The sequence below is a fragment of the Zootoca vivipara genome, chromosome 3 (assembly GCF_963506605.1).
Source record: "Zootoca vivipara chromosome 3, rZooViv1.1, whole genome shotgun sequence".
Lineage (NCBI taxonomy): Eukaryota > Metazoa > Chordata > Lepidosauria > Squamata > Lacertidae > Zootoca > Zootoca vivipara.
In genome coordinates, this window is record NC_083278.1 from 62,514,384 (window position 1) to 62,530,238 (window position 15,855).

A 15,855-nucleotide genomic window follows, 5' to 3' on the forward strand; every position below is an offset into this window, starting at 1 on the left:
CCTCCTTCCCGCACGGAGCACCAAGGGCACGAGCGTCAGGAGGAAAGAGAGAGGGGCTCGTTGCTTGCGGAGGGAAAAGTGTGGGCTCGTTGCAGGTTTACCTCACAGCTGAGGGGGCAGCAGGGGCCAAGCACCTTCCCACCCCTCCCCAGAGCCCAGCCCGCAGGCTGTTCCCCTCAGGAAATGCGGCTCTTCCCGTCCCCGAGGAGAGCCGCCGGCCCTGGAGCGCCTCTCTGCCGCCCGAGGCTCTCGAAAGGCCGCCTCAGAAGCAGGCAGCTCCCTTACGCCATCTCCGTATCCCGCCGGCGGGGTTACTCAACCCGTTTGGCAGGACTGCCCCCGCCCCCGCCTCTTTGCAGAGTTTGTGCAGCTTGTGCGGCTCTGCCTAACTTCTTGCGCGGCAGGCAGGCGGGCGTCCTCCCATCGGCGCGGCGAGCTTTGCAGAATCGGGTGCTGCAACTCGGAAGCCGGCCAGGCGAAGCTTAGCTGCCAATCAAAAGGACAGGGGTGTACGCAAGACGTTCTCCTTAGTTGCTTGGACCAGTTTGGTGATGGTGATAATGATGCCCTTTGTTGAATCGGTAGAATTGTAGAGTTAGAAGGGACCCTCGGGGGTCATCTAGTCCAACCCCCTACAATGCAAAAATCTCAGCTAGGTCATACATGGCAGGTGGCCATTCAGCCTCTGCTTAAAAGCCTCCAAGGAAGGAGAGCCCTTGACTCAGGATGGGTAGGAGGGGAAAGGGAGAGAATAGAAGAGGCAGAAAACGGAAAGGACCATAACAAAGTGGCAGAGCACCCTGTGCTCTGTATGCATAAGGATCCCAGGTTTAACCCCCAGGTACCCCCAAGTTTGAAATCCTGGAGAGCTGCTGCCAGCCTGGTTGACAGCAATAATGGTAGAGGACACACGTAGCATTAAAAAATCCCAGTTTCAATTGCTGCAATTGCTTGCTATGTATTATGTATTGTATTTAAATAATCTCCTTATTTTCTTGTTTCATTTAATGGATGTTATGTACATCATGTTGTGCATTATGTTACAGTATTATGTTGTAAAACCTGGATAGCTCAGTTGGCTAGAGTGTGGTGCTGATAATGCGCGTGGAAGAGAGCGCTGAGCATCCTGAGCCAGTGGGACCCAGTTGTACCGGCACTTTAAAAAAAAGAAAGAAAAAAAGACACCCCCTGAAAATAAGCCACCGTGTGTTTTTTTGAGGGAAAAAAGTTATAAGACGGTGTCTTAAAAAAGGGGAAACACGGTAGGCGAATAACTGCCTTAGCTGATCAGTTTCCGAGGTGGCCCTGCGCTGCTACTCCTTTCTTTGAACAGTTAAGATACAGCCCGCTCCTATGCACTTTCAGCTAGGAAACAAGTCCCGCTGCGTTCCATGGGGCTTACTCTTAGCCGTAGCTGTTTAAGCCACATCAGAAGGGAGAGTTAACGCGAGAGAGTGGGGCCAAACCCACCACACGTGCAGCTGGATCTAATCATGCACGTTAGGGGTTGGTGTGGGTGTTATTCCCTGAGTAAGTGATTGCGGCCCTAAAGGCCTTCTTTGCACCGACCTCGACCAGGCACTACTAAGGAGCAATAAATAAATTGGGGGAAGCGAGGGAGATGCATAAATAAATAAAGAGGGAAAGGTGGGGGGAAAGCAGTGACATCCGGGTGCTGCTGGAGGCCTTTGAGCGCGCATGCTCCTCGTTACTCGCTGTGGCTTTGCCACCACCAGCAGTTTAAGGAGGCAACAGCGGCAGCTGCCACAGTGGTGGCGTGTGGAGAGCGGGTGGGGGAGGGAGGAGGAGGAGGAGGAGAAGGAAGGCGGCGACAGCAGCAGCAGCGTCGTTCCTGCCGCTGTTTTCTCACGGCGGGGGCTGAATTTCCGTGTTTGTCGAGCGAGGAGGGGAACCGAGGCTGGGAAAGGGAGGAGGAGGTAGCGGAAGCCCGGCGCAGCCTTTGCGAGAGGATGGTTGTGGGGGCGTGTGACAGCCGGCGGCACAGCCGCCGCCACCACCACTGCGAAGCGCCTCAGGTGACGCTCTCGGGGCAGGAGTGGCACTGAGGGGAGGCCGGAGTCCGAGGCGGGCGGAGTTGCAGCGGCGTCTGGGGCGCAGAGGGAGAGGGAGGAAGGCGGGAGGCGGCGGAGCGGGGGGCACATGGCGGGATGACAGCGGCTTCCGTAGCTGCTCCCACTATGCGCGACTGGCAGGAGGGGAAAGGGGTGGGAAGCTGAGGCTGCCGTCGCTGTCACTTCTTGGTGGCTCGCAGCCGCACGGGCGCCGGGGGGGAGACGGAGGCAGAGAGAGCGAGAGAGGCAGCTAGGCAGACACACACTCGGCTCGCTCGCTTGACAGGCGCGCAGTAGCGAGGGGGGTGTGCGTGTCGTGTCGTGTGTGCGTGGGGAAGGGACGGGCCTGAAGCCAGTGGCGGAGAGAGGGCCCAGGATTAGGGCTTGGGCGGCGAGGCGCAGCAAGGCAGGGAACGGCGAAGCCTGCAAGAGGCTGCCAGGGAGAGGCCTTCCAGGAGGAGCCTTGGAGGGAGAAGCGAGGCGGGAGGCGCTCAGAGTATTCCCGGCAGAAGGAGGGTGGGGGAAGCCGCCGCCGCCGCCGCCTCCCGGCTTTCGCTTGTGTGTGTGTGTCTTTCCGTGCGTGTCTGGAGGAGGAAGCGCTGCTGCTGCTGCTGCTGCGTTAACCTCGCGCTATATTTATTTACTCCGTGCTCCCTCCTTCCTGTCGGGCTCTTCCTCTTCCTCGGCCAGGTCCACTCCCTTTCCCTACCTGGCGAGGGTGTCTGTGCTCTGCCCCCTTCGCCTCTCTGCGTCTGGCTCTCGGTCCCCTCCGTGCACATCATGGTGGTGGGGATGGTTGGATGAAGGGGAAGGTGGGGAGAGAGCAGGGGAGAAAGAGGCGTTTCTGTTTCGGTGTCCCCCCCGCTTCGACCCCGTCGGGACCAGGCGTACTGCCCTCCCGCCTGCCTGCCTGCCTCTTCCCTTCCTCGGCTCGCCTCTGCTGTGCTTTGCCTGAGGTGCGTGTGATAAGGCGGGAGCAGGAGCCACGGCAAGAGGCGGGTGGCGAGGGGGAGGAGGGAGAGGAGGAGGAGGGAGAAGAATAGGGTGCGCCGCCGAAGAGACCATGAGGAAATTTAACATCAGGAAGGTGCTGGACGGCCTGACGGCGGGCTCGTCGTCCTCCTCCTCGGCTGCCTCCTCCTCGCAGCAGCCGCCGCCTGCAACCCGGGAGAACGACATCCAGGAGACCCTACAGTCCGAGCACTTCCAGCTCTGCAAGGTGAATGCTGCAGCCGTTAACAGCCAGTTAGGAAGGAAGAGGGTGGGGGTGGAGGACGATGATGTAGCCATGATGGGCTCTGCAGCCTCTGGACTTTTATGCTTCCAGTTCCAAAGCTGTCGATTTGCATCTATCTTCCTCCTCTTCTTTTTTGATACAAAAATTATGGTGGTGGGGGAGGCGACGGTGATGACGACGATGCTATGATGGACTCTAGGCTTTTATTTAGCAGCATCTTTTCCCCCTCCAACCACAATTCACCCGCTTGCGTTTCAGGCTACAGTGTTCCTAAAATGCACTCGCGGATCTTGAGATGCCTCTCTCTGGAGGAGAAACATCAGTGTTGTGTTCATCAGTGTTTTAAAGGGGGGGGGGGTAACAGGACCTGGCACCGAATTTTCCCCATCATTCCATGCACAGGCATTTTAACAAGCTTCAGCACAATCAATTCATTATAGAGGTATAGTCCTTTAAATTTTTTAGGATGGGGTGCTTGGTTGGATGAATTAGTAACATTTCTATCCAGACACAGCACAGTATATGCAGTTGAGGTCTAAATTCCAAAAGGATGATGCAGCAGTTTAATTCACCAGCTGTGCCAAATTGAAATAGGAAATGATGTGGATGTTATGCTCATCTCTACCTTTACAACACCTGTGGCCGAAGCTGCTATAGTTTGACTTGTTTGTGTATTGAACACTTTCTCTAAAAAAAGGGGGGGTGATCCTAAAGATTAAAACACTTTATTTAGTGTTACCTGTGTTGTACTCGCCCCCCCTTTCCCCTGCAACTTCCCACCAGCTAGCCTAATTTGATGATTCAGATATGACACATGTATTTCACTTAAGTATACTTTTATTTGCAGATTCCCCCCTACATTTTAGTGCCACAAAATGCTGAACTGAGATGCACACTTATTTCTGTAATTATAAGGCATGGGGGACATGCACTTGAGACTGAATGTGATAGAATGTATTTTTTCCACCTTAATTTATTTGGCTCAGATATTGCAAAGAAGGGGACTGCTATTGCAATTTCTAGTTGCAGGTGTCTGTGTAGGTAAGAGTTTTTTGAAAGATACCCCGGGCTAGCAAGCTTATATCATTCAGGGCCTGCTTCAGAGAAATAGTGATGGCTCTCTGAAGAGCCATTTTAATAATTAGTGGTCATTTAATTTACAGAACTGGCTGCATCATCACATTTCCCAGGGACTCTTGATTCTAATTCAGATGTCTTAACCACAGCTATTTATGGAAAGAATTGCAGATTAGGCTAGGAATACAACAAAGGTGAGAGGTGAATGGGTAGATTGTTTTGTTTAAAAATACATGAGTAGGGATAGAATTAAGGTTTCATTTTAGCATATCCATGTTCAGTGAGGTTTGAATTAATTATTTACCCTTTTTAAAAGATAATTCTGCTCTTTCATATACTTGCGGTTCCTTTAATTAAGTGAAAGTAAAATGACATTGCTTCTTTCTCATTTGTTCTTTGTTTTATTTTTCTTCCGCCCATTGCACCATTGCTTCACCACTCTGACATGACAGACTGTACGCCATGGTTTCCCCTATCAGCCTTCGGCCTTGGCTTTTGATCCTGTTCAGAAGATACTTGCCATCGGGACTCAGACTGGCGCTTTAAGGCTGTATCCTTTTATTGTATTTCTTAAAAGAAACTTACTAAGAAGATTGCCATTGCCTACTCTGCTGTGCTGGAGTTAGTCTCAATTCACTCTGCAAGTCAGGTATGCATTTGAGTGGGGGCGGGGAGAAGCTGCTGTTCTTTTGCATTTACTTCTGTTTATCTGATGTGAGTGTACTAGCAGTGGAACCAGTACTTTTATTTTTCTGGGAAATCATCCTGATCATTTTTGCAGTATCCCAGCTAACAGCCTGTCTAGTTTACCTAGCGGTGCTTAATGCAGATAAGTTAGTTTTTATCTTGTAAACCAGAAATATGACCCTTATGTCTATCACTCTTTTATATCGCTGTAAGGGTTCCTTGCTTTAAAGCAACAGATAATGTTTTCAGTGTAGAAAATAAGGATTCTGTATAGCAATCATTATTTTACACATTGTAACTGGAAATGAATTTGAAATTTTTTTTGGGGGGGAATAACACTACCGTATGTATTTGGCTGCATGGTGTTCTTACTATAAATCATTCCAAGGTGTTCCTTTACAAGTAAAACACAATTTTACTGTAAATGAAATAATTGTTTTGTGTTGATGTGTGTCCTTAAAACCAAAATGAACAAATATTAAGCCTAGATCTTTCGTAGCTGAATTTGAGGAAATAGAAATGATTCAGAAAAATTGTTGAATAATTGCATATGCTCTATGTCACAGGTAACCATTGTGATGATCTCCAGCTCCCTCATCCCTGGGCATTGGTCGTGGTGATTGGGGATGATTGGAGCTGCACCCAACAACTTCTGGACAGCAGCACAGTGGCTCTCCTTGCACTGTGACAGGCATAGGCAAACTTTGGCCCTCCAGATGCTTGGGACTACAATTCCCATCATCCCTGACCACTGGTCCTGTTAGCTAGGGATTATGGGAATTGTAGTCCCAAACATCTGGAGGGCTGGAGTTTGCTTATGCCCACACTATGACTTCGCTACTAGTTTTGATGAAATGCACATGTTTTAAGGGAAAGCTTTAATGAAGAATAATGGTAGTAACCCATATTCAATGCATAGCAGCATAGCGTATGCTCTTATGGAACAACTTTGAGTGGCAGGGACGCTAGCTGGATTAGATATGAGTTGAGTAGAAAAGAATTGTTAATGTGGTGGTTGATCAGTAGAACTTTTCACTAAGGTATAAATAGGGGTTGGAGTAATTTTTTAAAAATATTAAATAGTGAGTAACAGTCTCTTCTGCTGCAACAGCATGTCCAGTGATAAAAGTTGCAATACTATGCACCCTTAAATGAGAGTAAGTGGTGTTAAGAAAAGAAATATTTTATTTTTTTAAAGCCAGCAAACGTATGGAAAAATTCCATTAAGGTCATTCGGTGTATATTCAACATGCAGCATTCTTTGATGGTCAGAGGTAGAAATAAAGGAACAGGGCACCATATTTTCCTTGGGCAGGGGTTCTCAAACCAAGGCCTGGGGGCCGGATGCGGCCCAATCGCCTTCTAAATCCGGCCCGCGGACGGTCCGGGAATCAGCATGTTTTTACATGAGTAGAATGTGTCCTTTTATTTAAAATGCATCTCTGGGTTATTTGTGGGGCATAGGAATTTGTTTATATTTTTTTCAAAATATAGTCCAGCCCCCCCACAAGGTCTGAGGGACAGTGGACTGGCCCCCTGCTGAAAAAGTTTGCTGACCCCTGCCCTTGGGTGTTGTTGGAGGTCTGGTGGCCTTATGTGACCTCACTTCAGCCACGGGCCTGAGTTGCGCTTGGGCAGGAAGGCTTCTGGAACCACAGGCTGAGGTTGAATGAATGAGATTTGTTGGTCTATTCCTGGCATATTGACCATAGCAAAGGAATTCTCAGTTTGTGCACTCAAAAATGATGATGGTTTCATGATTTGATTGCTTGGAATGGTGACTATAAAGGGTTGTAGTTTCTGAAGTAGGAACGGCTAGCTTGTGGCCTTCCAGATGTTATTGAACTACAGCTCCAATTGGTCCCAGCCAGTATAGCCACTTATTAAGAATTAGGGAAGACATAGTTTAGCAACATATTGAGGGCTACAGGGTGGCCACCCCTGTCCTAAAGACACATGCAGTGCTAGGGCAGGCGTGTGCCACACACCTTTTTCTTACAAAATTCTGGTGGAAAGAACAAGCTTTTACTAGCCACAAAATGTACTTCTGAGTAAGCTTTGATAGAATCTGTCTGCCCATTGGATAGAATAGTTTAAAAATAGTGTGTGTGTTTTGTCTTTGTTTGCACTGCTTATTTTGTTTTTAGTTACAAGTTTAGATTCACAATGTTGAATCTGCATATGGCTTTTTACACCTTCAAAATCATTTACATTTCATGATGTGAAGCAGTTTCTTTCTGAATTTTAGCAGTAGCTTCCTTTCCTTAGCTGAAAGAGTAGTTGTTGTCAGAGTCAGCAAGGTATGGCTGTTGTTTATTTTTTAATTGCTGATTTTAAGAGTGAACACCAGGTTCCATGTATTGACCCACCTAGATTGAGAATGGGTCAATGTGTGGAGGCTGATGCTCAGTATGGGGTGAGACAAACAGGAAGTAAGCTCTTTATGGCATATCCTTCCTCTGACACTGCTTCCCATAGAAGGGATTCCTGTTAATTTGGAATGTTACAAAAAGGTGAATGAAGACTCAAATCAGTTTGATAGTTTGGAGTGAGTTGCTACATATCACTTCTTAGAGAAGAAAATAGGACAGAACAATAGACTTTGTAAAAGCTCTATCTACCACTGTGTCTTTTACCTAGATAAAAGACTTGGTCTTCAAATACTGTTTATGACAATACCCTGTAGCACTGTATGAAACCACAAAGACTCATGGTCGAACTGACTGTCAACAATGGACATAGGCAGCTTTTAGCAATTTACACCTATGATCAGTTTGTCCATTGGTGAGCATCATATATATATATATATATATATATATATATATATATATATATATATATATAAAATTATATGCTTTTGTTGTCACATTTGTTGAAAAATAGTTTTGGATTATGGAGAGAGTGCCTTAGCATGCTTTTCAAATAACCCTAAACACCTGATGAAACATAGAAGCACAGCTTGATATTGTCATCTGGATTATTGCCCTCTTCATTGCCCTCTTAGTTATTTCTTTACCTTCCCATCTTCCTAATGCAAAGGAAGAGGTGTGTACAGCAGGCCTTGAAAGTCTAGGGAAATGTCTTGGAGCTAGGGAAGAGAAATTGTATTCTTCTTACATTAACCTAAGGTCGGGGGGGGGGGCTATCAGCACCTTCCCAGTCTTCAGATTCCTGGTGCAAATGTTTTCACAACCATCCAGCCAGCCACTGTTGTAGTAAGTAGCCTGTAGTCCCAGAACTGTCACTTCACAAATAAAAACCTACTCCCATTCCCCCCTCCAATATTAACCCTTTCCCTCTTTACCTTCTGGCACAATGGACTCAACTGACTTTACCTCCTTTTAAAATTCCAATAGGTATAACAGATTAACAAATCTTCCAAGCTGCTTTTGTTTCTTTCTGATGCTTTGCTTGCATATATATGACAAAGTGGTATCAAATCTTAATTGCTTTTCTAAAAATGTCTTTGCATTATTGAGTACATAAACCATATTAAGCATCAAATGTAAGCATTTTGTACTTTGATCTAAAATCAATTTGAAAAAATTGGTCAGTTCACAGCACAAGTAAATTGTACAACTAGCCTTTCCCATTTAGTGTTTTCCCTTATGATAGTAAGTTTATTCCAGTCACTTCTAAGAGTAGTGTGCCAACCACCAGTTTCCCACATTTATACTGCTTGTAGGTTTTACACTTCTGAGTCACCATCAGTCTTCATCACCTGACTTCCCTTTTATAATCCAGAACTTCTATTTTGTATGAGGATGTTTATTACGTCTAGGTGGCAATATCCAGTGATTTTGCTAATAGAAACTGAGATGAAACTTCTTAATCTTTGTCATCCGTTCAGGCACTGACTAATTGTTAGAAACCTTTGCACCTATAAAGAAAGGTTATTTGAGATCTCCCTATGAGATCTCCCTATGCAGTATCTTTCAGCACTGAAAATCTCATAAACAGTGGATCTCTGCAATTTGAAGATTATATATAAAGCAGTATGTCCAGAGTATCTCCTTTTAGCCACCTGTTTTACTAGCTTGGTGATTTTTCAACACCACAGGTGGTTTGTGTTTCCTTGAATTTCAGTGTCTTCTGCAAATAAATAGTGTGGCGAGGGCTTTTTTTCAGCTGGAACTCACCAGAACTCAGTTCCGGCACCTCTCAGGTGGGCTCACGAGTAGGTGTTCATGGTGAGTTCTGGCACCTCTTTGGGCTGTTCTGCTCCTCCTTACTAGAAGGTGGGGGCAGCAAACCACAATCCTTGCTGTGGTGTTATATCCAAACTGAAAGTTGTGATTTATTTTGCAACAAACATAGCATTATCTGTAGCTAAGGTTTGTTCTTCGCTTACTGATTGTGGTTTGTTTGGACTGAAACTACTCACTACTCCCAATTTGGAAATAACGCTAATCCAAGAATCAGTCACAGGTTCTGCTAATAGACAGGTAATCTAGGTTGTCATTAGAGACATAAAAATTCTGAAAATTTTGAAACCATGGAAAAAACTACCCCTCCAAAGAAAACAACATTTTGAGAAAAATGAGATGTAGGCAATACTTAAATAACAGCCATCAGATTGTTCTACTGCTTTATGAGCCTATAGCACATCAATTATAATTTAGTTAATAGATATAATAGTACTATTTGGTATATTTTAAAAATGTACATAAAGTCCTGTGCATATTTTCTCAGAAGTAAACCCCTGGTTTAATAGACCTTATCCAATATAAGCCTATGTATGACTAGTACCTCAAAAGTAGAAATGTCTTAGTTTGTACTAACAAAATTGTGAATATACCCAATACTCAAGAGTAAGTGAGTGAGCTGCAAATAGTTTCATGCTATCCAAGAACATGTTTCCTAGTTTTGTCATTTGATAGATGGGGAAGAAAAACTAGCAATGCTAATTTTGTAGTAAACGAAAGACAAAATGCCTTCTCATAAAGAGACCTTTTAGGTCAGAGGAAGCTAATGAGGTATTGCTGTACTAAAACTCCCATCACCCCTCACCATTAGGCGCCTGTCCTTTGTAGGGGTCTGGAAACAAAGTCTTATGAGGAAAAGTTGAAGGAAGTGGATATGTTTGGTCTGGTAAAGAAGAGACAGAGGAAAATGCAATCCCATCCAGGGTAGGTAGCTGAGTTATCTCCTAGATTTGGGAATCACTCACCCACAAACCATGTCTTCCCATGATTCAGACTCAGTTTATTGGCCCTCATCCAGTCCACCACTGCATCCAGGCACCAGTCCAGGTCTTTCACACCCTCTCCTAATTTCAGTGTAACTGAGAATCAAGATGGGTGTCATCAACATACTGATGACACCTTTGCCCCAAACTCCCAATAGCTTTATATAGAGGGTGACTGAGGCTGATGCAGTCCTGAATCTGGGTCTGAACCTAGTTTGAAATGGATGTAGACAATTTTTTACTCTAGGAACACCTATAGTTGCTCCACCACAACACTCACAACCATTTAACCCAAAAATGGTGTAAACAACTCCAACATTTGGATGCAAATGTTCTTTTGAACTTCTCTGTTTAGTAGGCAGCAAGCTATTTTTGTTCTGAATACCCTTTAAATGGAAGCTTCAAAAGTTTTCACTATAACACCTGAAATGTGGGTATTCTGAAGACATCATCATCAGTTTTTTCACATGCAGGATTCTGCTTTGGTTCTTGAGAATACTGGTAGAGTTATTTGTGACACTTAACAGACCTGTAGCAAATTATTCTTTTTAGTTTGTAGAACATAGCCATATGTTTTACATAAAAAGGTGTTTTATTTATAAATTGAAGCATCTGGTTGTTCTGGCATTTTCTTTTTGTTATTGCAAGGGTAAAACAGACCCATACTCTGTCTTGTGATTAAAGTCATTGCAGAATGTGCAACCTCCTTCTGGCATCACCCTGTTCAGTTATACAAGAGTATCCCTACATTTATTCTGCTTGGTGCTATTTTATGGTGCTATCAAGTCTTACTTGAATCTGAGCTTTGCTCTTCATTATCAGTCTTCCTTTGGAGGAAGCTTGGGAGCTCTTATATTTTCCAGTCCTTGTTGCTTTCCTTGTTGTGGTCAAACTTGAGTACGATGCCATTATAGGTATACTGTAAATATACACATATGCAAGTTACCATGCAAGTTGTGCAATGCCAAGATGTTAGTGGACCATTTTCCATGGTTGAGGTTTAGCAGCTGCTTCAGAAGGATAATAGTGGGAGTACTTTCATTCAATTCCACCCAGGTAGTTGACTGAGTTTTTATTGGTTTGGTGATCTTATGTTTTAGAAGCTTCCTACTGAGACTGAAACCATATTTTAATCGTTAGTTTGGGGAGTTTGATTGTGGTACCTGTATTTCTTTGATAATTAATATGTCCAGGAGATGTTTTTACACATCATGTGTAATTGCTCGTGTTATTCTAGTTTCCATGTGATGCAGTATTGTAATTATGTGCCCTGTCACTCTCAGTTAACTTAGTGTATTTATCAAGCTTATTTAAAATATCTTTGTTTATAGTGTAAAAGAAACTATAAGCATTTCCTCAAGCAAGTTAGTTTTATTTAAATTGCAATCTGTTTTCTGCAAATGTTTGTTAATAGTCTGTTCACAGCAGGCTTGTGTTTCTAGCTTTCTAATTTCAGCAGTTTTCTGACCTTAGTCTAGTTTCTCCCTTGTCAAGGTTTTGGCACCAGAAGTGTCAAGGCAGCTTTAGGTCTTAGAACTTTGGCTTCATAAATGATGACTCTGTATGCTGAGCTTCTTAAGTGTCACTTGAGGGTTCCACATTTTTGCTTGGCGTGTTTAGTGTGCCACTAAAGAGTGACGCACCCCTGCTGTCCCCCCCCCAACTTAGGAATTGCATAGGTGGGTGTGTATTGTCTGGGCAGCCACACCTGATCACAGCCCAGCAAGCTTCCACCTTCCTTGCCCCTTATATGGCCAAGATGCCTGGAGTGCCTCAGCCACACAACAGTTAACAGCACAATCCTAACATTGCTTACTCAAAAGTAAGTCCTGTTTAATTCAGTGGGGCTTACTCAGAGGTATGTGATACTAGGATTGCAGCCTTAAATGGGAAAACATTCAAATGTGCTTTCTGAATTGAATTGAATCCAATCCAATCTGGGGAAGGGAGCAGGAATTACCCATTTCCTTGTGTGGATATGCAGGGAAGGGTCCTGGTGATCACATTTTTTTGGCATAGCTAATAAAGTGGGCCATTTAAAAACAAAACAAAACCCTTGCACAAGTTGATTTGGTTACTAAAATTGGATTTTAATAACATACTAATGGAAACATTTTCCTTAGTTGTACTTGCAATACTTTTTGTGAGTTTAAATTCATCTTCAAGTAACATGTCAATCCATCCTGTATTTAGCTGTTTGCCTAATTGCTGTATGTAACAAGGGATTACATGCAGGAAAGTGGGCTACCCTAGGAGGAACAGCCAGGTCTATCCTTTTTTTTTTTACACTTTTGTACTGCAATCTGATATACATTTATCACGAACTAAGTCCCATTAAACTCAGTGTGACTTATTTTTGAGTAGACAGGCACTGAAGTCCGCCGTTAGAAACCTTCATTTAATGCTGTAAAATAATGATTTGCTACCTTTGGGGGCATCTGTTCCATAGGGTGGTATTTATATTTGAACCAATTAGGCAAATGACAAAGAAATAAACCTAATTGTAATTATACCTGGCTTACTTTGACTTGGTGGTGCAGTTTTGCAGAACAATCAGATGGATAATGTACCTTAGTAATTTAGTATTTCTGCTTCCTTGCCATATGTAAATATAGCAAGGTTCTTATAACGACATTTATGTTTCATAGTTGAAGTTGTATCTGCCTTGCCAATAAGTTCAAAAAAGCTGTTGATCAGACTTTTCATAGAATCATAGAGTTGGAAGAGACCACAAGGGCCATCCACTCCAACCCCCTGCCAAGCAGGAAACACCATCAAAGCATTCTTGACATATGCCTGTCAAGCCTCTGCTTAAAGACCTCCAAAGAAGGAGAGTCCACCACACTCCTTGGTAGCAAATTCCACTGCCGAACAGCTTTTATGCTTGTGCTAATAAGCATCCCTGTATGCTTGTGCTAATATTTTGGGGAAGGTTTAGTGGCAGTTGTTAGACTTAATGATGGACAAGGGCAATGGATTTACAAAAGCTTGTCGGCAAATTTACCTGGAAGTTAAAAGAGCGAGAGTTGCTTTGGGCCTGCAGACACACTGGGCTTGTCATCAGCCAGGGGACCAGGGACTATTAGGAGGCAGCATCCCCTGCCACCCTGGAGGACTTGTTTCAAGGGAAGTACTAGCCTAGCCTCACCTATTACCAGAGAAGGAGCAGCTGCAGGAAGCTTACTGTTCTCCCAAAGAGAGGACACTCAGTTCTAACTGCTACTTGCACTGGGATTCAGGAGCAAAAGGCAGGCACACACTGACCTCTGTTATTAGATGAGTTGAGTGAGTGTTTGGCTTACAACAGGTTGCAATATTCCTTTAGTATAATTTGACAGACAGGTGATTTAAAAAAATAAAACGAGTCATTTTTAGCGTGGGTGATCAACAAACCTGAGCTATATTTTCAAGAAGCTGTGCACAGATTCTGGAAAAATCCCAGATCGCCCTCAGTTGGGTCCATCTGGGGCTGTCAAAAGGGAGGTGAGTGGACAAGCACATTTTTAATTAGAGTTTTAAACCCTAATTAAATCAACTGTGAGGGGTGGAGAAGGAGGAGAGACAGACAGAAGCTCTCCTCCCTCCTCACTGCTATCCATGTTTAATTAGAATTTAAAACCCTAATAAATTAAACTTAGGAATGTGCAAGGCCCCCAGTTCAGTTTAGGTCATCCTGAGGCCGATCCATGTTGCTGATGGGCTCGGGGGGGGGGGGAGAATGCACAGGCCTGCTGCTTATATTTTCTGTTTGAACATTGCTCAGACAAAAAAAACAGAACAGAACAGAACTTGGTACTTGCCCCAAATGTAGAGGAAGAAAGATAGTAATAGTAAAAATTAAGGGGATAATAGGAGTGGCAGCAGCAAGCTGCTTTGTCTTTACACTCCTTAATCTTTGAATCGTAAAACCAGTGATAATCATAGCTGCCAGGTTTTCCCTTTTCTCGCGAGGAAGCCTATTCAGCATAAGGGAAAATCCCTTTAAAAAAGGGATAACTTGGCAGCTATGGTGATAATGTGCATGTCTAGAATTGGAAAAATTGCAGAACACAGTGAGGAATAAGTCTAAGAGGTTGTAGATATTCCTTTAAGCTGACAACTAGATGTCAGCATTTAAAAAAATGTTCATTTGTTTCTGAACCCTCATCCAGTTTATTTTGTAGTCTCCATGATGTAAACAGATAATTTTAAACATCAGCAGATAACAATGAACACAAATTGACACAAGCTATTTGTCAGAGGATGTTGTAATCTCAAAACATGATATAAAACTGATATATTAACCTATCATTCCTCGTTTCACAAATTGCAGGTTACACTACTATATGTTAGGCCTGTGCACTACTACTACTACTACTACCGGTACTACTATACTACTACTACTACTACTAAATATGGCTTTGCAGTTTGGATGTTATGGGTAGGCAGCTCAGCTAAAATCAACAAACCATAAAACACATAGTCTATTATGAAGAGATGAAGCTACAGAATTTGAGACAGACAGCTAAAAGGGTTTTGGGGGTTTTTAAGAGAAGCTTTTTAAAGCTTGCAGTTTTTAAACAGGACTCCATCCCTCCCTTACTATATGAAATTTAGTGTGTTCCTCTAGGGTTTTAGTTTAATTAAAAATCTTTTCCCTTCAGGTTTTAAAGAAAGGTTCAAAAACCAGTTATCCTTGACTTTTCATGGAAATATTTTACTATGTAAGTGGTTATGGGGTATTCACTGGTATTTATTGAATTTTATTGTACTAGGCATATGTAAATAGGCTGTTCTACTGTGATTTGAATGGTATGCTTTAAATGGTATGCTTTAAATTTGAATGGTATGCTTCCATTTTTTTTAATGGAATTGTATATACTGTAATAATGTACTGGGAAGCCTATTGTCTTGGAAACGGCTTAGAAATGTCTGACATTTAAATTCTTTGTGTGGCTTTGTAACAGTGTTACAGTACTGTTTTGTGGACACTGTAAAGCCCTACCTGTATGTTAAAGCCCCCTGAGCAACTACTTTTTCAGGCAAAGAAAATGTTTGGGTCCTTCTTACTCTTTGTTTCAGAGCTCAGGAGCTCAGCTCACTACTGTGTCTTTATGTTAAGAGCACTGGGTGCAGTTGCTTTCTGATAATTTATTTCTATGTCCCATCCAAAATCACTGTGATTAGAAGTTGAAGAGCAACGTTGGCAAAGCTATATAAATGTAATGAATTCCTGGTTGGAAACCACTGCTGTCAGTCAGATCTACACCCCCTGTCCCAACTCCCACCTTCTCCACTTGTGTTGTCTGGAAATGTATTTTTTAACCTATGGTTACCATATTTTTTTCCCAATGAATCCAGGGACACTTTTTTTTTTAAAGCTGAGTAGCAGCAGGGAGTCAGTAGTGGGGATAGTGAGGCAAAGGACTCTGGGCCCGAAGCACACATGCATGTCGTATAAAGGTGCAAAGCCCTTCTTTCGCACCCTGTGAAACATAAATGCGCAGTTTTTTAAAAACTGGGCAACGGCATGCTGCCCGCCTGTGATTCCCGGGCCTCCCCCAATCTCCTTCCCCCTTCCCCCTTTGTTTTGACAGATCGGGGGAGGCTCGGAA

At 43.7% G+C, this 15,855-nt stretch overlaps 1 protein-coding gene across 6 annotated transcripts in view; it reads left to right on the plus strand.

Annotated features, from left to right (window-relative positions):
- Positions 1 to 1,813: 1,813 nt before the first annotated feature.
- The window catches only part of STXBP5 (syntaxin binding protein 5), a 123,644-nt gene continuing 109,602 nt past the window's right edge, over positions 1,814 to 15,855 (plus strand). For 4 of the 6 annotated variants that reach the window (XM_035108797.2, XM_035108798.2, XM_035108799.2 and 1 more), the window contains exons 1-2: positions 1,815 to 3,291; positions 4,839 to 4,936. In XM_035108797.2, the coding sequence (XP_034964688.1) occupies positions 3,136 to 3,291; positions 4,839 to 4,936 (254 nt within the window). In that variant the 5' untranslated portion in view covers positions 1,815 to 3,135. Of the gene's footprint in view, positions 3,292 to 4,838; positions 4,937 to 15,855 lie in introns of all 6 variants that reach the window. The other 2 variants (XM_035108801.2, XM_060272738.1) reach the window with 1 other exon arrangement.